Source organism: Leptosomus discolor, chromosome 10 (assembly GCF_034619465.1).
Source record: "Leptosomus discolor isolate bLepDis1 chromosome 10, bLepDis1.hap2, whole genome shotgun sequence".
In the NCBI taxonomy this organism is placed as follows: domain Eukaryota; kingdom Metazoa; phylum Chordata; class Aves; order Leptosomiformes; family Leptosomidae; genus Leptosomus; species Leptosomus discolor.
The window spans coordinates 19,048,599-19,071,455 of NC_141400.1; the positions used below are offsets into that span (position 1 = coordinate 19,048,599).

Genomic DNA, 22,857 nt, shown 5'->3' on the forward strand with positions numbered 1-22,857 from the left:
GTATGTCATGGTGACTTAATTCAGCTAGGCTTAATTTTGCCATTAGCAGGTAACCTGCCTCGTTAATGTAGATTGCTCAGACCAAGCAGCAGCCTGTCACTTGCATGCTATAGAAATGCCATCGCTTGCTTTAAGTGGTCATTATGCTTCATTTCGGGTCTGTGTTGGCATCCTCTGCAGCTGCCATGAAAGGTCAAAACTTCCCTCAGCTACTGTGGAAATGGTACCAGGCCTGAAGACTCCTTTGGTAGTTTTATTGTGAAAAATAATGACAGAATCTGGTGTCCTGTTCCCCAGAAAAGTTCAGGTGAAGTACGGGGCTCTCCTGGCTGAGCTTCCAGGGCACCAGTGTGGGGCTGTGCATGTATGAACCACGTGGCAGTTCCATCTGACAGCACTTGGAGTAACTGTGTTGGTTTTACTTCCAAATTAATTTAAAAAAACAAACCAAAACAAAACCCACAAGACAAGAACCACTGCTTAAAGTGGATGCAGTTGTGGTGGAAATCCTTGCTAGCATCTTTGCAGCTGATGTGGGGCACTGCTGGGGGGTGCTGCTGCTGCTGAGTCGGGGAGGGATTGGAAATGTCTCTGGGACTGAGGCAAATGAGGGAAGAAGTTGCAGCCCCAGGTGGGGCTTGCCCATGTGGTGTTTGGAGAAACACCTCAGTCCTCTTCAGCACAGAATTTGGTTCATGTCTTGCAGGTTTTAGTGGGTTAGGTGACCATCTGGGTGGGTGCCCTCATCTAGGGGAAGAATGGCTGTTCTGTGTTTTGGGTGTCAGTCATCAGACCCTGGCTGGCCCTGCAAACCTGAGCATAGCCTAAGGGGGTGGCAGTGGCTGTATCCGCTGGAGGCAGTGTCATCTGCTGAATGGGAGGGGAATAATGACATTTTCTGTCACATTGCTGGAAGCCTCTGGTGGTCAAAGAACTGAATGCGGGTGTCTGGGGCTTTCCTGAAGATCTGCTGAGGGTACAAGTGTGAGTCCCTGAGTGACCCTGTGCTGCTAGGGGTTGTGGAGATGGGATAAAGTCATCTTTGGCTTCTGCAGCACCATAATACTGTGTTTTCATGTGGTTTCCCTTTGACCACAGTAGATTTTGGATATCCCAGGACTCCAGTTCCCTGCAGGTGCTGTATGGGAACAGACTGGGAACAGCATGTCCTGTGGAGGATAGTTTTAGGGTGGAAGTTTCACAAAGCTGCTACAATGTGGGAATTCATTGCCTGTACCCTCATGGGTGCAAAACAGGAAAATCGGTGTTTTGCTGCATGTGCCATGGGAGTTTGCAAAGCTCCATCAGCACTGACCAAGTGTGGATGGGTGCTGTCAGCTGAAGCTTCTGCCATGGTATTGAATCTGAGCTGGGTTTTGTTGAGATGATTGTTTTGACTGTTCTCTTGTTTTCAACAGCTGTGAAATGACGAAATCAAGAAGCTTTTGGTTCTCTCTCGTATTGCTTGGGGTTTTCCCGCTGGTCACAAGGGGATGGATGGAGGCGGACAGGAGCAGGAGGCTGTATTCGGATGCAGGGAGGTTGCATCAAGAGGTACTGTACACCAGCTGCTGCTGCAGCTACAACTCTTTGTGTTTCTAGTTTTGTGCTGTGTTCAGGCTTTCCATGCTGTGAAAACAGAAAACAAGCGAGGGCTTATCCGTGTATACTTGTATTAAACACCTGCTGAGGGGGTCAGTGAAGAAACAGTGAAGCAGAAGCTCTTACACTTTTTCAGTATACTGACATGATTCCGGGAGGGAAATGGTGCATCTGGCTGTGGTGGAGATGCTGTCTTGGCCCCAGAAACTTTACAGTGTGCTCTGTCCTGGGGCTGCTGGGGCTAAGGAAACTAGATTTAATAAGCAAACTTTGTCCTGGCTCTTCATTTGGGTCACTGGACCTCCAGGTGAAACAGGAAAAAGTCCTTTTCCTGCTTAAAAAAAACCCCTGAGCCAGAGGTGGTTCTGAGAGAACCAGCGAAATTACTGCCCGGAGTGCTTCCCTCCTGACCTTCTGATGTCAAACCCCTGCGAAGTGCAAAGTAATCGGGGGCACAGTGACCATAGGGAGGGATGGGGATCTTCATCCAGCTGGGGAGGACCCCTCATGCCTGGCTTGGTGGGGAGGTGGGACTCCTTGTGCATTGATGCAGGGTGGTAACGCACTCTTCAGGATTCAGTCCCTGGGCTTGTGGGAGTGGAGAAGCACCTGATCCTGTTGTCAGTGCTGAAGGTGACAGTGTTGGCTCTCATGGCGGTGATGTGGATTAAGCAGGTCTCTGTTCCAAGTGGCTGGTGCAGGCTCTCCCAGCAGGGATGGCGGCTTTCTGGTCCAGAGCTTGCAGTGTGGCTTGCTGCACAGATGTGAGTAGGCTCAGATTTTCACAGGTCTGAGTCATGTGAATAAGGCCATAAAAATCTAGAAATGTGACTTTCATGAAAAGATGACGAATGCTGAAACCACTTTAATTATTTAATTAGTTCCTGATTATTATCAGTTTGCTAGATGATTGCTCAAATGCCTGAAAGTGGGGAATGGTGGGAAAGGCAAGGGAAGGGAGACTTTGGTATTTTTTAACTGCCATTGCCTAGAACACGTAGGTACTGGTAGACACATGAGTCAGTGCCAGGCTAATAAGCCCTTGATGGATTCACACTGCAATTGGATCTATTTAAGCTTCAGGATTTTGTTCTAGTTGGAGAATCCCTTTTCTCCCAGTCATGTCTCATCTACAAATACTCAGTTGTGTGCTTTACTTCAATAAAGCAGTTTAAGCCAATTAAAAAGATGCTTTTTTTGCTGCTTAGCAGGACTCAAAAATCATTTCAGTGGAGTTGGAGATGCTGTGGTTCTGAGATCTCTCAGATGCACTTTTTTCCTTGAGGTAGACATTCTCTGTTCTGTAGAAGTGAAGAAAAACGGTTCTCCTCCACACCTCTCCTGTTGTGTTTTGCTGTGTAGACTCAGGTAGTACACTGCCATGTGTACATTTTCTTGTGTTGACTCTGATCACTTTTGCTTTTCAAATAAAAATAATTAAATTTTTAAAATGCAAAAGCATGCAAAATAAAATCTCATTCTTCACTAGTGCCAATTAGTTTTGATTCTTTCGAAAAAGTTACTCTGAGGAATTAAATTCATTACTCAAATGATTTACTTTAACATAAATTGCAGAACTATTATATTACTTCAAATACGTTAATTCATTTGATCTCCCTTTTAAAAACCATGGAGTCACTGTACCAATTACATGATCTTGCTTGAGGTGGAAGGATCTAAGCTGGAAAAGTTATTTGTCCAAATTTGCACAGAAATTAACAGGTGTGAATACTAAAATTTTTAATGTGTGACAAATGCAGTTAAAATTGCTTCAAGGGATGTTGTGATAATGCTGAGTTTTTTAAAAAAATAACTGTATAGAAAGCTTGTTCCACAAAGAGCAGTGTTTGTAGAGTGTGGCACCAAACACAGATGACTCTGGAAGCTCTGAATAGCTTTCAGGTAGGTCAGTGTAACTCAGAACTGCTGTTTTCTCTTAAAAGGTGTTTATTTTGACTCTCAGCAAATAGTTTAGCCATATCTGTTGAATAATAAGACTTTGGAAATCCTTTTCTAGTGATACGGAGCTTTGTTCAAATTGAAGCTACTTATTCATGAGAAGTTTGTTAGTTACCAAATTCATGGTCTGATTAATATGTAATTCCATTAACATGCATTTAAAACACTGCATCACAAATAGGAAAGCTCCTAGTAATGGACTGAAATTGCTTTAAAGATGTGTAAAGGGTTAATTTGCAGGTCAAATAATTTGTAGTGTGCTCTGATCTAAAATTCTTATGAACTTCATCAAAGGAAATACTTGGGTATGGGTCAGTGGCCTTCACTAATACTTGTTCTGATCTACATAGGAACAAGTTTACTGAATCAAAAACATTGCTTAATTTATGTTCAGATTGCTAAATCGATTTCTTCATGGTCTGTGGTAGAATTATTGCAGTTGTGCTTTGCATTTATAAAGGAAAAATAAGTCTTGAGGCCATAGACTGCAGTATGCAGTCCTTCCTGCATGAGAAATTAACTCTCTAGCATAGCAATGGTGTGTTTCCTTGATGCTCAGCCTTCCACCTCTCAAATCTATGGGGTGTTTCTAAGAGGAGGTTTGTTTTCTGAAGTATTTTTCATCCTGGAGAGTTAATATGTGCATGCAGCCTGAAATTCCATGGGTGTAGAATGAACTAAAATAAAAAACCTACTTAAAAAAAGGATGTTAGTATTTAACTGAAAAGCTGCAACTTGCCTGGTCCATATTAGTTTTGGAGAGTAGTGCTGTCACATATGCTATTAAGCTTGTCATAGGCTGGTTCCAGAGGGTGCTGAAAGCTCTTGAAGCTTCTGGGTGCTGCACATGGACTTCTGTGAAGCTGGGAGGTGAAGCTTCCCAGGGCTGAACCCTCATGAGACTAAGTCCTACTGAGTGGAATGTATGCCAGAATACCTGAATGTGCAGAACTTGCCGGTCTGGGGTGATATTTTTGGACAGGTTTTGCCTCTGCCTTCAGCAAGGCGGATTCCATGCTAAAGGTGGACATTTTAGAGGTGACCACGTTTCATGGACAGCTCTGTGTTGGCTCAGAAGGGCTTTGAGTTGCCTGTGAAGCACCAAGTGTGTGATCTGGGGTCACCTCTCCTTTCTTGGAAGGAGTTCTCAAAACTACCTCTGAGTCATTGCCAGCAGCAGTGTCTGTGAAGGGAGTTTTCAGCATGAGCATAGCACAAGAGACATAAACAACCTGGATCTGAAATAGCCCTGGTGTTCAGATTTGAAGGAGGACTTGGCCAGGAGATTCTGATGGAAAGCCAGGGGTACTACTCCACTCAGTCTCTACAAGGTAATCCACACTAGTAGCTCAGACTGGGTTTTTTTAGCCTACTGGGATATTTTACAAAACCACCTTACTAAATATTGAAATTTGACAGCTAGCTGTCCTGTTCCCCGCTTCCTGTGCAAGAGGCTGTGTTTGTGCCAAAGCCAAGCTGGTTTTGCCATGGTTCTTGGGGCAAGTTTCTCATCTCTTTGCAACCTGTGGTGCAGCAGAGCAGCCCTGCAGGTCTTCATCAGCTCTTCCAGGAGTGGGTCTCCCATCTGCTGCGGGGAGCTCCTCAAACACAAATCGGCACAGTGCTGCATCTCGGAAATTAAATTCTGTGTTATGTTTACCAGGGCACTGCTGGCAGGTAGCCTGAGCAATATTGTCCTAGCTGGATAGTGTGAAAGTGGAGAATAATCCTGTGTTGTGGTACATGTATAGTTGTTTTGTGCTAAATTGTTAAAGGAAATATTTGGATGTTGCTGATAGCTCCTGAGTGGTTACAGTACAGACTGGCAGGCGCCCTGTGGTCTGCTCCAGCTACGGAGCCGGAACTGCACTGTGGGTTTGTAGAAATACTTAATTGCTTTTATTTGGCTTTCATGCCATGCTCTGCTTTTGCCACCCATCCACCTATTTAAGAAGTCACATGAGACACCAGAGACATGCACAGCACCCCACACTCCTGCAGGGACAACAGCTATGTCTGTGCAGAACGGGACAGCTCAGCCCTGGGCCCCTTCAGTGCTGGTACTGCTGTGCAGGTGGTGAAGCAGCGCTCTGGCAGCAGGGACTGCTGGCTCCCTGTGTTCCTGCTTGCCCAGGGCTGAGGAGGATACTGGGAGTGGTAAAGGGAGACAAGACTTAAATTTATTTTTGTATCACTTTGGTAGGAACTGATAATTCACTCCTTGTTACCTGCATTTCTGTGGTATCTCTAAGAAGCTGCAGTTGCTGGTTGTAGACCATTCTAAACCTTAACTAGTTTATTATCTCTGTGGAGATGAGAAGCTTTTGCTCTGAGTGCTGGTTATCAGAGTATCTGCAGTTCAAGGTGCTGTGGAATGTTTTCATAATGTTTGGATACACATGTTGGGGTCCTTCCTCTGCATCCCCAAACCCCACCTACCCCCTTCTGCGTACCCAGGGGGTTTAATAAATGCCAGTTAGCCCCAGTGATGAGTTAGCCCCTGAAAACCAAATTTTGGGATGCAGAGATGAGGGTAGATGAGGACTGGAAAAAAAAGGACAAAGCTTAATAGTGTTACCTCTTGACCAAGCACAACTGCTTATTCTTATAAATAGCTTAAAGCCCCAGAACACTACTGCAGATTTGGAGTTTCTAAAAAGCGGTATCCCATGAGCTTCTTTATGACAATGTGGAACTTTATGGAGATATACCTGAGTTTTTCATCTGAAGTCCAGAAATAGTAGTGAGAAAATCAGAGATGCAGCAATTATCTCAATTAGCTACCGTATGGATGAGGAGATGATACTGTGTGATGTGATACATCAGAGCTTCTCTCAATGTTTATACCAGACAGGACAAATCTAAATTGCCAGTGTCTGTACTGATAGCAAGCTTTCTCTGAACAGTAGTGCGTGATTTATTTTTTTTCCTCATGCCTGCTCAAAAAAATAAGTGGATCTTCTCTGCCTCATTAGTAGCATCTTTTTCTGAAAATATTCTGTGTTCATGGTTGTAAACAGAAAATCCTGATTGTCAAACTAAGCTGTGTATTAGTCATTACCACTGCAAATGCTGCAGTCTGTATGCAGAGTGCCTCACTGAGCCCTGTGCTGCATGTCAGTGTAATTTTCTTGACCCCTCATTTGTGATAAGGAAGAGCATGCTCTGAAGCAGGGCGGGGGGGAAATCCCTGGGATGATAATCCATTAATAGGAACAGCCACTTCTTTATAAATTTGCTAAATGAGTCAGGGTTGTATATTTAGAAATTGTACAGCAGTTAGGCTGATCCCAAGAGCAGGTCCATGGAGACTTGGTGTGTGCAGAGGTAACATCTAATTTGGTGATAGACCCAGTGTGAGCCCAGCTGCATGGGCTGAATTTGATTTATCCCCTTGCACAAGCACTGCAGTCTCTTCCACAAAGTATTTGGTAAGAGGGTTACAGTCCAGCAATTCAGGCAGCTTGTGGATCTGAAATGTCTTACCTAGTCTTCTACATCTCTTCCATCTGCTGCATTAATTGGGTTTTTTTTGGCAAAGTCCCCTATGTTAACGTTTGCTTGTGGTCATAAAAAAGGGACTCCTGAGTAAATCTACATCAGTATTGAAGGGCAGGAGACTGAAAACACTGGAAAATTATCCTATGAATTCCTTGATACCTGTTTGGCACTTGATGGTACATGTTAAGCATCATGCTTGTGGGATCAGAGGCTGCTAACAAAAAGAGGGTGGCAAATGCACAGTTATATACAAATCCTTGAAAATACTGGTCTGCAAATGGAGGAAGTCGGGAAAGAGAACTACAAAGACACTGTATGGTGAAGTTTTGCACCTTAAAATACTACATTGAGCTGTTGCTCAGTGATTCCTGCTTGTGAGGTGCCTCTGCATATCTGGATTATAAGCACTCATCCTCCAGTTTCAGTCAAAGGAAAACTAGGGAGAAATAGCAGGCAGGAACTTGTCTTTCCTAATTTCAAGCCTAATTGTGACTGTTTAGTTGCTAACCTTGCAAAGTGTGCTCACTTTGAAGAGAAAAGTATGCTTTTCTCTTCAGGTTAGAATGCAGGAAATTGCATGTGGCCACGTGTGGATGTGCAGGGACGGAAGGAAGAACGGTTACAGAAAAATCAGGAAACAGTCCTTTTTCCCCTCCCTGTTGGTAGGTTGTCTATGTGCATTGCGTGTCATGTGAAAACCAAGCATGAAGTACCCTGTAGCTACTGTAATTTGGAACAGTGCTCGACTCTGCATGACTTTTGGAGCAGTATTTTAGGTCAGGGAGCCTTGTCCCTTGCTCCATCCCTTGTTGTGCCTGGTCTGCAGCGCTGGGGCTGTCATGCCTCAGAATGCCTTGTGGGCAGGAGCGTGTGGCACAAATATATCCAGCCCTGAACTGGAGAACCATGTGTATGACAAAGCCTGTGTGGTTGTGATTGTTGTCACACCGTGGGCTATTTAAGTAGTGGGTTGGCATATTTTTATTTAAGGCTGTTGAGGGTGTGTATTAGGCATACACCTGAATGTCTAGCCCACAGTTGTAGGATTCAGGTTAGCAGATTGCTTTGTCATGCACAGCAGCTTCTACTGGTGTGACTTTATACATGCATCAAGCAGTTATAAATTCTGGATACATAATGACACTTTTTTGACCTGCTGTAGATAGTTAATATTACCTGCCTAAAGGCTGGACTCTGTCGCTTTTCTAGAGTTGAGGAGAACTTCAAGAGCAGCTTGTTTGTGTGTCTGCATATTGTCCCAAGTCTCATGGGTGTTCCAAAGCTTTGGGGAAGCTCTGCTGCCTGTGGACTGTCCTGGATTAGCTTTGTTTCTGAACGACCTCCCCTTGCTCATGCTGCAATAATAATTTTGTGTAGTTAGAGCATCTGTGTGACTGCTCTGCTCTGCCTGCTCATTCCTTGGCTGGAGAGAATATGTGGATGTTATCAAAGGGGATTGTCCCTGAGGTGTGGGAATTAGGTTTCTACATGGCAAACAGTCCCCACAGCAATTTTTTGGGCTTCATAGATAATAATTTTCAAATCAGAAATTAGCCCTTCAGGATGTTGGTCTTGCCTATAGTTATAAAGCCAAGAGGAACATGTACATGGTCCTTCCTTGCCCCCCTATTTGCTTGAATACAGCTCTGAAGCAAAAGTGATCAACTGGTGGTTAGCATTGGTGTAATAAAGCTAAGCTGAAGTCATCTTAACAGGGAAACTGGTATTCTTACTGTAGTGGTTGGTGGCTGTTCTGTTTCCTGGGCTTCTCTAGGTAAAGTCACTCAAAAGCAGCACCCCGAAGGCCGTACACCAAGACACCAAAGAGGGCTGTCAGCAAACTTGTGTTTGCTCAACCACAGGAGAGTTGAAGCCAAATCTTCTATTATCCAAGGGTGCAAAACCCCATGAATTTGGTGAAGACTAAAGTAAAATACAGTATTTGAGAAAGAAAACTTTTGTCTCTGTAAAGTGTTTTGGTGGAAATGGGAGCCTGAGCTAGGGAGGTGCTGCGTTCCCCCCTTCTCCAGCAGAGCCAGGAGATGAGAGGACTCTTCAGCAGCAGAAGAGCAGAAGCTCAGGTAGGCTGCTTTCGTGCAACAGGGGTTTGCAGGTAGGAGAGCATTGCCTTGTATAGTGCACAGTGTGTCCTTTGTGGGCATATAGTCCAAATGTAGATATGCTTGTACAGAGGTGTTTAAAGGCTTTATTTACACTGATACTAAACAACCTGAAAGTGGTACTGCTGCTTGGATTCATCACTCATGACTGTCAGTGAATCTGCTTGCAGCACAGTGGCTGCCCAGTACTGTACTATATTGTGTATTCCCTCCGTGTGGTTGTATTTTAACTCTGCACAATGAAGTTCCCACCCTCGCTATGTTTGTTCTGAATGAAATCTGATTCTTCATTCCAGAAGTGCTCTGCTCATCCATGGACTCATGATTCAGTGTTAATCAGGAACCTATAACACAAACCAGCTATTATGTCTTGGCAGGACATCTAGGTGCTGTCTCTGAAAGGCTGGCGTTCCCTTTTTGTGAGAGCAGGAAAGTGCTTTGTGCAAAACAGTTGTTAAATTGCGTAAGGTTCACATGGGTGTTTGATGTGCAACACACGGCAGCTACGGGGGAGTGAAGCTGTGTGGCAGTGGGTAGCAAACTGTGTTTCTGATTTTTTTTGGTCCCCCCTGATTGAGGTAGGATTAGTGATTGTACTTGATGAAGCTATGTCTGCCCTAATGCGCTGACCACGGGGTTGGTTGGCCTTTTGGAGATGCAGTTTTTCAGTAGCTACGTGTCTGGTCAAAAGCAGTGCTGGAGCAAACAGACATTGATTCCCATGTAACAATGATTAGTAGGTGCTTCAGATACTAGAACAGAAGGACCTTTTATTCTGCATTCAATTAATGAACATTAAAAAGGAGGAAAAGAGGTGCTAAAAGCAAACCTTGACAAATAAAACTGTTGTATTGCATTAATGAAATGCTGTTTAAAATGGTATTCATGAAGAAGCTTTATAGAAGGAATGAGAAATCCAAAACCCGTTTTCCCCTTCAAAGCATATGATTTATGCTCTGATAAAATTAGATTTTTAGTTAAAGGAATTTGCAGTCATTAAATGGTGCCCATGAAATAAGTCTCATTTATAACCATCTGCTTTATGGCATCTGCAGAAAAGTGTTCCTCAGGCAATGCATCTGAAAACTTTAGTGTCATTTTTATCAAAATAGTTTGGTTCTCTACTAGTAACACTATTAAAACCTCTGTGTGACTTTTTTTCACTTGAGAGCAGTATCTTATACTTCAAAGAAAGGGCAGCTATTTCTTTTTGTGAAGAGATCACCCGAGTCATAGCATGCAGCACGGTGCTGTGCTATGGCCAGACTTGCCAGTAATGTCTTCTAGTGGTATGTTAGATCACCAATAGAAAGGTCTTATGCTCAACATGCCCTCAAGGAGAAAAATCAGTATTGTTTCGTCTTTTCTCTGCTACAGAAGAAAGAAATGATTTGGCTGAGGCAGACTTTAGAAAAATGAGTCCTTGCCATAATTTCATGTTACTAGAGGGACAGAAACCACAGTTGTGTGTCTGCCTGGAGCTGATGCCTTTTTGTGGCTGCTCTTTAAGCCCTGCCATGGTTGCCAGGCATTTTTCCCATTTCTCTTTGTGCTCTCCTGAAATGTTGAGTGATTCTATGGTTCTCAATGCCATTGGCCTTTCCTCCATGGAAGGGGATATTTTGGGGAATAGAAGTGCTCATATTCTCCCAGGTAATGAGAAATGATGACTTGCAGCCTGACCTCACGGTCTCCCATTGCATTTCTAACAAGCTTTTCCTCTGAATCCTGCATCTGTTTTTTGAGGTAGTTTACATTCATTAGAGCTTATAATTATAAGGGGAACAGAGTAAAAGCAGGAGAACTTTGAAGACCATCCTTTGTTTTTCACGATGTATGTACAGTTCCTTTCATGGAAATACCAAAAGGGTATTTAATACAAGTGAGCTGACACTTGCATTTTTTATAGAGTATGATTGTCTTTTTTTCTTTTGATCAATGTAATAGTTGTAATTAGTTCTAGTGTTTCTAAGCTTTTGAACTGCAGAGAATTCAAACAGCTTGTTAAAGTGAGGGACTCCAGGGGAACTTTAAAAGTACTCTTCCCTTTTGCATATATTACATGTACATGGGCTTAATGATAGCAGGCTGTATCTGAATTTTTTTTTATCCTGTGCCCCACCTCTCAAACTAATATTTTGAAAAGCTCTGAGGGGTCCCTGAAGTATAACTGTCTATGCAGCTGAGAGTTTTGCTGCCTGAAGAGGATAAATGCTTTGAAGTCTGTACTGATCCTGAATGCCATTTTACATACTTCTCAAGATCACTGAGGTAGCATCCTACAGGGAATAATGACTTTGTATTTTTATAAGCAAATACCCATTTTTTGTTTATCCCCCTCAGCTGATTTGGAGGGCGCCAAGGAGACTGTTTCTGCTGTTCTGATCCTTCTTGGGTTTGAAAGCTTTGTTTTTGAGAGACTGTTTTCTGGTCGCTTGTAGGAAGGAGCAGCAGCATCTGTTGCCTACACAACTGGTGACAATGGAGAAAGTAGGAACTGTCACCATGTTTGAGGGGAGCTGGGCTGGGAAACGTGTGATGTGGTGTGGTCCACAGGGATGGAGGGATGCCTTGGTGGTGGTGGGCCCTGTCCTGTGCTGAGACATCGTGGGGGTCCTGGGGGAGGGACACAGGGCAGAAAGGAGCATTTCTGTGGGCAGTCAATGCATAGCTACAACACTGTAGTGTGCAGTGTGTGTAATATGACATCCTTGAATAAAACACCTATTCTGAGTTACCTGATGCTGTCTGATGTGCCCAGGTGAGGGAGGCAAAGCCTTCAGGAGATAGCTGAGCAGGTACTGCTGTTACTTCCATAAGCTGATTTTTTTTTCTTTTTGTTTCTATCTTTTTGCTTTGAAAAAGCTCTATTTTTTAGCATGTGCTCCAGTGGCAGCTTTCTGTATTTTCAATTACCCTGTGGCAGGGCACTCCATACCGCAGAAGGGGGCTGTGGATATATTGCATTAGATGTGTAGCACTATGCTTCCTATTGTCTAAATGTGGTCTGCAGGGAGATACTTTATTTTTTTTAAAAAAAGTGAAAAAGTACAAATAAAACTCTAAGCATCAGGTGGGCCAGAAAGCTCAGATGCCTGGGGAGGACTTGTGTTATTTTCCTATCAAAAGGAGAGAAACCTTTTTGTTATTTCATTCTCAGATAAACAAATACCTGAGAACAGTGAACACTAAGGAAATTAAATGAGGTTAAACAAGGCACAGCCACAAGAGTGAAAGCTTCCCTTAGGAGCCTTTGGCAGGGGTCTGGAGAGCTTGCTCCTCTTCCCCGTCTGTGCTGTGGTGGTACCATGGTGGAGCCAGTGCTGGGGCCTGATGGCACTTTGGGGTCTTCCAGGTTTAAATTTGCATTCAGTGCATCCTGAGTCATCCATCAGTGAGCACTGTCCAGGTCAATGTGACTCCAGGCAAGATGATCTTTAGAGTCCTCTGTCATTTCACTATTTTTAATACTGGTTGCAAGAAGTAACTTGAATGATGGAAATTAGAAGTATTTGTAACTAACCCATAAATAATGTTACTGCTTGGAATTAAATATTTAGTTCTCTGGAGTCTCACCATTAGTGTAAGTAGATAATGTTGTCTGGGAATGCAGTACCCTTTGGGACTTCATGCAATGTCTCTTTAAAAGAAGTTTCTTTAGTAGATGGTAGTGATGCCTTGCAAGAAATGGGGCAAATGATGTAGGTGTGCAGAGATTGAAATGAGCCCCCAGCTCTAAGTGTGAGTTGTCTGGTTGCTTTAAAGCTATTCAGGTATTTGAACAAGTCTCTGCTAAAAGTATCTATAATGCCTCCTCCCTTGTCAATCCTAAATCCTTGGTATAGTAATAGTGACCCTTCTAGCTGCTAAACATCAACAAAGAAAAAAAATCCATTTTAAAGGAAGATATTGTGCTCTACTGTGTAACTTATCACTGAATGTTGAATGGTGATATGTTGCTGGTAGATAATTAGGTGATACGTTGATCCATTAAATATCTGTGGACAAACTGAAATGTATGCTTGTAATTACTCCTCAGTTATTATGTAGAGCTTCATAGATGCTTCTCTAGGATAATGAGTAATACTTCTAGGGGTTTCTGTTCATGCTGCCTTTGAACAATTCTTGTATCTAAAAAAAACCCCTCAAAATTCTCTTTTTCCTTGTAGGACTCCAGAAGGTTTGAAGCTACAAGAAGAAAAGGTAGGAGAAGAACAGTTTTCTTTCAGTGTGTGTGTTGGTGTTGAATATTCTTGTAGTAACTGTGAGACAAATATGAGTTTACACATTTGAAAGCGTGTCCTGCTGTGGAATTTCAAAGAGACTGTTTCCTAATGCTTGCATGACTGTTCTTAGTGTCACAAATTGTGGAATTATTTTCAATGAAAATTTGCTCTTTCAGCACAGAACTTTGTGATGGTGTTGGGGATGTGAGTCAAGGTTTGTTGGATGCTGGCAGAGGATCTAAACTCTGACCCTGAAGCATTTCAGGGAGAAGAAGGCTCAGACAAGGCTTTCCATGCATCAGCACACTGCAGCTCCACCCAAAAGGTGCAGCAGTGTTAAATGTGAGTCGTGCTGGTGCCCTGAGCTCAGCTCCTGCTCCTGTAAACTCTTGTGTTAGTAACTAATTGGCTGCTGCTGTGAGTGGCTCTTTGGTTCCTGGCAGCTGGGTGAGAGTTAGCCATCAAAAAGCTCATTCTGGTTATCATTAATTTTTATTTTTGTTTAGCAGATGTTTTCCAGATCAAGCAGTTGCTTGCCTCATCTGTCTTGCTATAATGTGAAACGGGTGGCACTCTTGTGTTCAACAGATTAATGCATCCCCCTGTTCTGTTCCAGCAGCTTCTTCAGTTGCTTCAGGCGTCCTGTATATTGGAAAAAGGTTGTAACTACCACTGTTGTACTGCATAAATGAAAAGTCAGGTCCAAGGGTAGCTTGGCATCTGGGCAAATAATCTCCTTTTGGGTTTTTTGTGGCAGTTTTGTTGTTTGGTGTTTTTTTTTTCTGTGAGGCCGAGGCAGCAGAGAGGCTTGTATAAATTAACTGTGTGGCTGCTGCTAAAGGTGAAATCTGTTTAGGTTTCCAGCATGTGTGTGTTTGGTCAGACTTCTGCTGCTCTTCATGAAGAAATCCGGTTTTATTTGGCTTCCTTTGATTTCAGACTGAGGAGGGCCCTTCGATGGTTCAAGGTGGCTTTGAGATGTAGAAGAGCATCTTGGCATCCTGGATGTGGAGACCTTTCAGCCATGCTCTAGCTATAGAGATTGTGGTGCAGTTCATCATAGACATGGAGACTGAATCCAGTTTTCTGAAAATGGACAGCATGAATAAAATTGTGGAAGTACCCTGGGTCCTGTTTCAGATATGATTAAGCCTGGGTGAAACCATACCTTTCGTTCAGAAATGAATTCAATATAATGAACTTCTCTGTCGGCAGACTTGTTAGATCTGTGGATGGAGTGAAGAGAAAGGGGTGGTAGTTGGGGAGTTAGAGTCTATAGATAGATTTGGCTTACACCCAGCATGCCATCTGTGGATAATCAAGTCTGAAGAACTGCAAACTCCTCAAGTCAAGAAAAAGCTAAAAAAAACCATGGTAAGCACACCTTGGTCACCAAAGCTTGTGGATTTGTGGAGCTACCTGGGGATTTTCAGCAATGATTAAGTATCTTCATCTCTGGAGTTAGTCCTCAATAGTGCCTATAAAATAATTCAACAAAAGCCTCCGTCAGAAACTTCAGTATTAAAATGTGTGCAGGGCAGATAGCACTCAGTGCTAGGGAAAAAAATAACAGGAGGGTTGAAATGTTTGTTATGCCCATGAAAGGCTTTATTACAAATTTTGTGATATGGTATGACCTCATTTTTAGATTCAGGCCCTTTTTCCCTAAAATGGTAATTTTGTGGATAATGGTTTTTACCTGAGGAAATCAGATAATTGGAAAATGTCTGAGGGTGGGTGTAAATTGTTTGTTTTCCTGTCCCTTGGTGGAAGATTTGGCTTGCTGTTTGAAAACCTGAAAAACTCTGAAACTTAAAAGTATCTAATAGAAACCACCACAAAGGTGAGAGCTGCAGCAAACTTGCTATATGCCTGCTTTTATTGTCCCATGCTCATGGATGAACCAGAATAATTAAAAAAAGAGCTTTTGGTGAAAGGAGGGGTGATCCTGGCTTACACTTTTCAGAATTTTTTCTCTTTCTGATGAAAGATTTGAGTCCTTTAGATTGAAGGCAGACTCTCTTCTTTGAAAGGAAAGAAAGCCTTGATTGTCAGGTCCATGGGTAAATACTAACTCGCCATACTTACCTCCTTCAACAAATAGTCCATTTAATAGGCAGCTGATGGTCAGTTGTGCTGGGTTGTGTTTATATTGGATGAAAGAGATGTGAAAACACTTTCTTCCTTTTTTTGCTGTGCATGAGTGTAGTTAAACTGGGAGGCTTTTGGTGTCCAAAGTGTCAGGGCTACATATGCTGGAGAAATTTTGAAGCTGCTCCAAAGCCCATTATGGTCGATGAATGGCTTTCCTTTGACTTCTGTGGGCGCTAGATCAACTATAATTACATGATCTTTTAATTGCTGCGGTATGGAGGGGAAATGCTTCCCTGACTGCAGTTGGCAGCCATCTTCCACTGTGATATATGAAGACTGATTTCCTTCTGAATTTAAATAGAAATGGCTTCAGATCCCATTCCTGGGATGCTTAACTGGTGATCAAATATTACCCTTTTTGATTAAAAATTATCTTTAACCATGAAAAACTCATTCTGGTAGTCGATTGGAAGCTGCAAGAATATTTTCCTAAATTCAGTTTAAACCCATTAAGTTGAAATTTTGCTCTCAGTGGGTCACGCATATGACCCACTGCAGTTTCCATCTGCATTATGCTCATATAGTGGAAAACAGAATATGGTGTGAGGTGCCAGGTTTTGTGTTGATAGCTTTAAAAAAAACCCAATCAACCCTGACACCTACAAACTCAAGAAAACCCAGCATGTGGTAAACAAGCACAGGATTTGAATACCATCTCTTCATATTGCTGTTTTGAAGTAAAATCAGGGGGGCAAGTTAGAGCAGCAGACCTTTTTTCAGTTACCCAGTCTTCTCTCTTCTGATTTCTATCTAAACATTTTTCCATTTACTCCATATGTTCATATATGATTTTGATGTTAGCATTGTTGCTGGTTCCTCTGCACTATCTGCCCTTAGTGCATAGGAATGGGAAACTAAGCGAAAATGTTAACCTGCACATCTACATCAGCTGCCCAGGACAGTGAAATATTGTGGGAGAACAGACGGAAAAGAGCAAAACAGGAGTAGGGAGCTGGGAAAAGCAGCAGTTTGTGCAGATCAGGTGGACACAACAGGCATTTAGTGAAAAGGATGGAGAACATGCAGCGGAAAACCGGGAGACTAAAGGGTTTATGGTAAATTGTAAGAAGCAGTGGACCAAGCTCTGAACAGGAGCACTTGTAAGTGTTTGGCTTAACAGTGGCAGGACTTAATTTTAAAAGATTGGTGCATTTTCACTGTGTAGGGTATGTAGGTAAATGTGTGGTGCTTATCCGTTGCTGTTAGACCACACAATTTACATATGTAAAAGCTGTATATATTCACGCCCATCAAATTCCCTGTGTCTAGCAGACCAGGGCCTCTGGTGGCTTCCCCAGCTGTTTTAATTGCAATACCACAGGAACTAATTATACAACTTGTGGACATGACAAATGTTCCCACTCCTGTTTTTCAATGTGGGGCTAAAGGATGTTCAGTAGTAGAATAAATTGTCTGCGGAGTATAACTGTGTCCAAGTGCGTGTATAGTCACATTAAGCATGAAGAGCTGATCTTCATTAGGTACAAATGAGCAAAGCCATGCTGAATTTAATGGACCACCTCTGCTTTTTACTAGCTGAGGATCTAGCCCAAGCACTGAAAACTTAATTTGTTTTTAGGTTGCTCACAATCAGCCAGTCAACAAATTAGTGTCAAAAGATGCTTTTGAAACCATTCAGCCATGAAATGTTCAAGGAGATTGCTTCCACTCTGTTTGACCATATAATCTTATTAAATGAGATGCAACTCCCGATTTATGCAGACAGATGACATCACACTACCATAAAGATATGGACTTTAACTATCTGTTTTGAATTAGGAGGCTGAAACCTCTCTGAAGTATTCACAAGCTCTGTATTGTGCATGTCCTGTTCGTATTTATATATATTTATGAAGGATACACAATCCTCATTGTTACAGTGTGTTTCCTCATCACAGTGAGATGCAATAGAATATGGCACACCCTGAGCTTTCACAAGTTGCCATCGTTCTGTCGAAAAATCTCAGACTTCATCGGTTAGCAGTGGTGGAGGATCCAGCCAACAGCTTAAGAAATATTTTGTTACTTGCCACTTGACATCAATTCTTATGTCCTAGATGAAAAACTGACTCATGGTTATAAAAGTAATGCCCTTTAGAAATTCCATTTGCTTTGTCCTTTCTTTTTGCACATTTCAAATTTTCACCTATCCATGGAAGATGAAAGGCTCTCAGAACTTGGCAGGAATGGCAAGTTTCTCTCCTTAAACCCTTCACAAAGACAATGAAGTGATCAGCTGTAATTACTTTTGTAGTAAATTGCCTATTAATTTCCCATCCTGTTATTCTTTTCTTATTGCCAGAGTCCAAGAAATTTGTTTTTGTTCCTTATGACCTGGTCAAAACCCACCAAAGATCAGTAGCTGTGTCTGTATTGCTCTCTAGAAGCAGTTGTACCCTCAGGATCTTGGTTGTCTGGCTATCCCAGTGACATCCAGATTATGATAAATATACATATCTGTATGTATATGCTATAGAGTTGGATGTTCAGAAACACACTAGCTGTATCTTTAGGACATGCCACAAGGTCAGGACAGACTTTACATTAAAAATATCTGTTGTAGCATCACAAGTAGGAATATTTTCCATGTTTATTATATTGAGTTTAAAAATTACTCAGTCTTTACTTCAAACAGAGGTTTATGTCTCTGTCCATTTCAGATGCTTTGTTTCCATAGAAATTTTTATTATCTCTGGCTTTTCAGAGCATATGTTGTCAGTGGATGGCAATCCCTTACCTTGGGAAGGATATTTGAGTCAGAAATATTTATCTGATGTTTAGCTCCTGGTTTTTTTTTTAAGTTTGAGAAACTGCAGTTCCTCAGCATTTTTTGTACCTCCCCCCACTTGAACATTATTCTTCACACACATGATGCAGTGGGGATGCCCAGATTTGCAATGTCGGCAAGGAATTAAGTAGAAATAATGAAGGTGAAAATTTATTCAAGGAGCTGCCTGAGGCATATTTTTTTTTAGCTTGGATTTATTTTAGAGTTGGGTTACCCCAGGTTGAGGAGGGGAGGAAGGGGTGAAATTGTTGGTTCCCACATATCTGTCAGCAGTGGTGTTTAATTATAACTTGGAAGGTTTTGTGGCTCTAAGTGGTTTCCAAGTGGTTTTCTAAAGCAAACAGTGCTGGTCCTGGTGGTCATGTTTGGCTTCCAAATGACCCTGTGTTCATTCAGATGGATTATTTCTGAAAACGTGAATGCAGCCATGGTTTAGCCCAGCTTTGCCAGCAGACATGGGAAACCCATTGCAAGCCCAGCTCTCTCACTGCTGGAAGCAGAAGGGTTTTGCAGACTTAAGGCGCTTGTAAATTGATACATCAGTTTCTGTAGTTAAGTACTTTGGGGCAGGAGGAGGAATGAATTTTGTTCATGGCAGAATGGGCATGAATGTTTAGTAAGTAAATATAATAGTATGTGGCTTTGCTAGAGCAGCAGATTGATGGACCCAAAGGAGTTGAAGTGAAAACTTCTTGATCAGCAGGAAACCAGGCAGCTGTTACCAGCGGCAAGTCAGAGGAAGGAGCTGGTAGGCAAGCTTAGGAAGTGGCCAGACTTCAGTTCCTTGGGTGGGGAGAGGGAGAAGATGGAGATAAGCTAGAAAACTATGAGACTTTGTGAGAATTTACAGGCAGATGGAAAATACACATATGTATTCCATACTTCTGTACTTCATAAATAGGTGTCTCCAACACAGGGTGTTGAGGCTGAATGTGCCCAAAGGCATCTTTTTTTTTTCCATCTGAAAGCAGAATGAACTGTGCTGGTTTGGCAGCTGAATAAGCAGCTTGTGCTGCTGGCTTCTGTGCTGCCGGGGCTGGCTCCACACCATGCTGCCCACTGCAGCCTTGTTTGGCCATGCCCCACCTTTTAAAGAAGTCCCAGTTCCTAATTTGAACATGTGGGGAACAGCTGGAAATCAGTCAAATGTATGATCTCCTGGCCCAAAAGGGAAGTTACTAAAAAAAGGAGGAAAAAAAAAAGCAGGTGCTGCCACTGCCTGCATTCCTTATTTAGTATCCATGGGTAGATACAGCACAGGAATATCAGGTCCCAAAACCAGACATGTAGGAATCTCAAACTGCAGTTAGATCTACTGCAGGGTAGTGCAAGATGCTGGAGTTGTCCCTCAGTGATGCTCATTTACAGCAGAAGACATGGAGCATGAAACCTTGCACTGACCTGCAGCCATACAATGGCCTTATCTGCTGGTGTGGTCCAGAAGGCTCCTTGAACTACTTCATGTCTAGGAAACATGAATCACTTGATATGTTTAAGGTTTTTCACAACAAATTACATCCTGTGAATTGCAGACTTAAAGCTTGTGACCAAAATACACACCATGAAGCCAGCTTCATCAACTCACCTTCTTGGAACCGTTAAGAGCAAGGCAGTTTACTGAGTGGACTTTTAGCTTCAGGCTATGCAAGAATTTTAAGTCAAAAGCATGTAAAAAAACAGCCATGTTGAGGAAGGCAGCAGGAAGCATGTGGTGTCCAACCTAGAAGGTAAATTCCTCCTGCTCATTGGTTCATGTTATTTGAAAGCTTTGGGAGATAGATGGGCATGTTTCCTGCAGTTAAGAGGGCTTTTATTTCTGGTACATGCCAAGTGCTGTGCCTCTTGGGGCACTACTGGCAGTGTCTGCCCCATGCCCGTGTTCCTCAGTGTGGCATGTCAAGGGCATCCTCCATGCTTTCAGGGAGGAGATCAACAGGTCATGGTGTTGTGGTGGTGGTGCTGCCTGCTGCCAGCTCCTACCTGAGATGGATGACCTCCTTGCCAGCTCGAACGCCAGATTTTGATGAAGACCTAATAGATTAGTTTTATTCCACAGGGCAGTCTCTCCCCTCTCTTTTTCACTTCTCTCTCTAATCTCTCTGTGTTCCACAGCCTGTAAATTACCTGTCTTTCCCTCAGAGATAACTACTTCAACATTTTCCCCTTCCCTAACATCCCTTGACTCCACAAGCGTCTCTACTTTTTCCATCTAAACTGGGCAGCCTTTTGGAAGACACCACTTTGTCCTACAAACCTTGTCTTGGCTGCATCTTCCCTTCCCCCAAAGCACTTACCTCCAACTGACCCAGAGGAGTAAAGCAGGACTGGTTTGCACTGGTCTTTTACAACAACCCATCTTCAAGAATAAGAGGAGAGATTTTCAGACAAATGGGCTTTTGTTGACTTAAGCATCCTTAGCAGCTGCCAGGTTGAAGTTCAAAATGAAATTTGAGGTAATGTTGGCTGTCGTTCTGGGTGGCGCATTGCGATTTGTATGAAATACTACTTTTCTGTCTGGCCATGTAACTCTGCTGAAATAGCGTTGTTACAAAAGAGCATTGAATGATGTGGAAGCCTCTCTCATATGGAGAGGGCATATGCTGCTTGCACATGACACTGAGAGGTGCAAATGCATTTGAAACCTTGAGTTTTCAGACCAGCTGTAAAATAAACTTCTTTGCCAGATTTTTATTCAGCACTTACAGCAGATATTTCAGGTAATGGCAGTATAATGTAATACGCAAATACTCTCCAACCAGTCACTTTATCCAGCATGTCTCAGAAATCACCAAAATAAGTAATGCAGATTTTGAGCCAGAAAACCTGAAGTCCAGGACAACTTATGGGCTCAATCAGGTGTTTGAGTCAATTTTTGAATGTGCTGCTAGTCTACTTAATGTGTAAAAGCATGGGATATTTTCAATTACAGACATATTAGGTTTCAATGTGCCATTTCTGAGCTTTAACCATAAGGCAGAGCAATTATATTAATATTTTCAGAGCTTCAACTCACTGCCCAAAGATGAGATAAAATGGAAATTACCCTCTTTGTGCTCTCTTAGTTCAGGCACTTACAACCAGGTGGCCGTGGCCTCTACCTGTGGCAGATGCAGCATGTTGAGCTGTCAGCCTGGGTTAGCCCAGCTTGGAGCACTGTGGTTTACAGCAGGGGGAGGCTCTAAAGGTGCTGTGGTGTCTTCTGGGTGTGCTGCCCTTTGTCAGGGCAGTGGTTGAGGCAAGCATCCGTGGTCCTTGAAGGATTTACATGTGGAGCTGTTACCTTATTCCACCACATCCAAGTCTCACCTCACCCTGCAGGATGTGGAGGACGGACCGTTCGGGTGGTTGGTGCCATAGCAAATACTCTGCTTAAATTAGTGGTTTTCCAGGGTGTCTGCTTTGTTTGTAAATGTTTCCTTTGAACTTTACATTTCCAAGCCAGGTTTCAGCTCAGTAATTAGTGTGTGTCAGTATATTTTTTAATAAGAACTTATGAGCCTGTGAATGGTCCAGTTGTTGTTGTTGTTTGGGAAAGAGAAATCTACTGTGTGTAAGGTAATGTAATTACTTTTTTAAAGGAGTCTTTATTATGCACCTAACTGCACATTTACTGTATTTGATAGACTAAAATAAAACCAGAACAGAATGAATAAGCCATTTTGGTCCATTGGGTAAATAAAACAGCTAAAGCGTTTATAAATATGTATTTAGTCAGCAGAGTTGATTGGCGACTCTGCAACTGCTCCAGTGTCTGAGATAAGTAATCCAAGTTTAATAGCCTTCCATAAATATTTCCTTGTTTGTCATGAGGCAGTACTTATTTATCCATGCCATGCTGCTTGTTTGTTGTGTTTGATGAGATCTTCTGAAGAATATTAGGAAGTTTCTTGTTTTGCATGTGATAGAAGCATGGGCATTACATGTGTTTGAAGTAGCACAAGAGTGGTCCTCCTATCTTGTCCCTGTTTCCTCCTCCTTTCCATGCTTGCCTCTGCCTCGTGGGTGGTATGCCTTTTTGTCTCTTTTACTCTTTCAGTTTTGGTGAGGTTAAAATGTGCCTTCTTTCTGCTGAACTTCTCATTTCTGTCTGCTGAAGTGGCCCCAAAGATGTGACATTCAGTAGGGCTGAATCTCAGCCCAGATGCTTTTTCTAATTGAACGTAAAACTACTGGACTCCTCATAGCATGTTTTACCAGAGTGAAATTAGCATGGATGAAAAGTGATTCTGGAAGGAACAGGCTTTGAAAGTCTATAGGTCCAAAGACGTAAGCTGGATTCTGGCTTTTAAATTTATTCAGCACATGGGTCCAGCTCTGTCAAGGTTATCAATACATGTCTCTTCCTGTGGTTTGTGTGCAGTGGTTAGTGGAAAGGCCACAGCTGAAATCCACCTTGTGCAGCTGGCACATAACAGCAGAAAGTTATGCTCTTGCTTGGAAAATAAAGTACAAGGAAAAAATGCCAAGTTTTCTGTCTGCAGGGTTGGAAGTTTTTCAGAATGCTACT

General features: G+C 42.5%; 1 protein-coding gene across 4 annotated transcripts in view; it reads left to right on the forward strand.

Annotated features, from left to right (window-relative positions):
- Positions 1-1,425: 1,425 nt before the first annotated feature.
- Positions 1,426-22,857, forward strand: part of FSTL4 (follistatin like 4) — a 227,406-nt gene continuing 205,974 nt past the window's right edge. For 3 of the 4 annotated variants that reach the window (XM_086470993.1, XM_086470995.1, XM_086470997.1), the window contains exons 1-2: positions 1,426-1,554; positions 13,352-13,385. In XM_086470993.1, coding sequence (XP_086327119.1) covers positions 1,426-1,554; positions 13,352-13,385 — 163 coding nt within the window. Of the gene's footprint in view, positions 1,555-13,351; positions 13,386-13,778; positions 13,790-22,857 lie in introns of all 4 variants that reach the window. The other variant, XM_086470996.1, reaches the window with a different exon arrangement.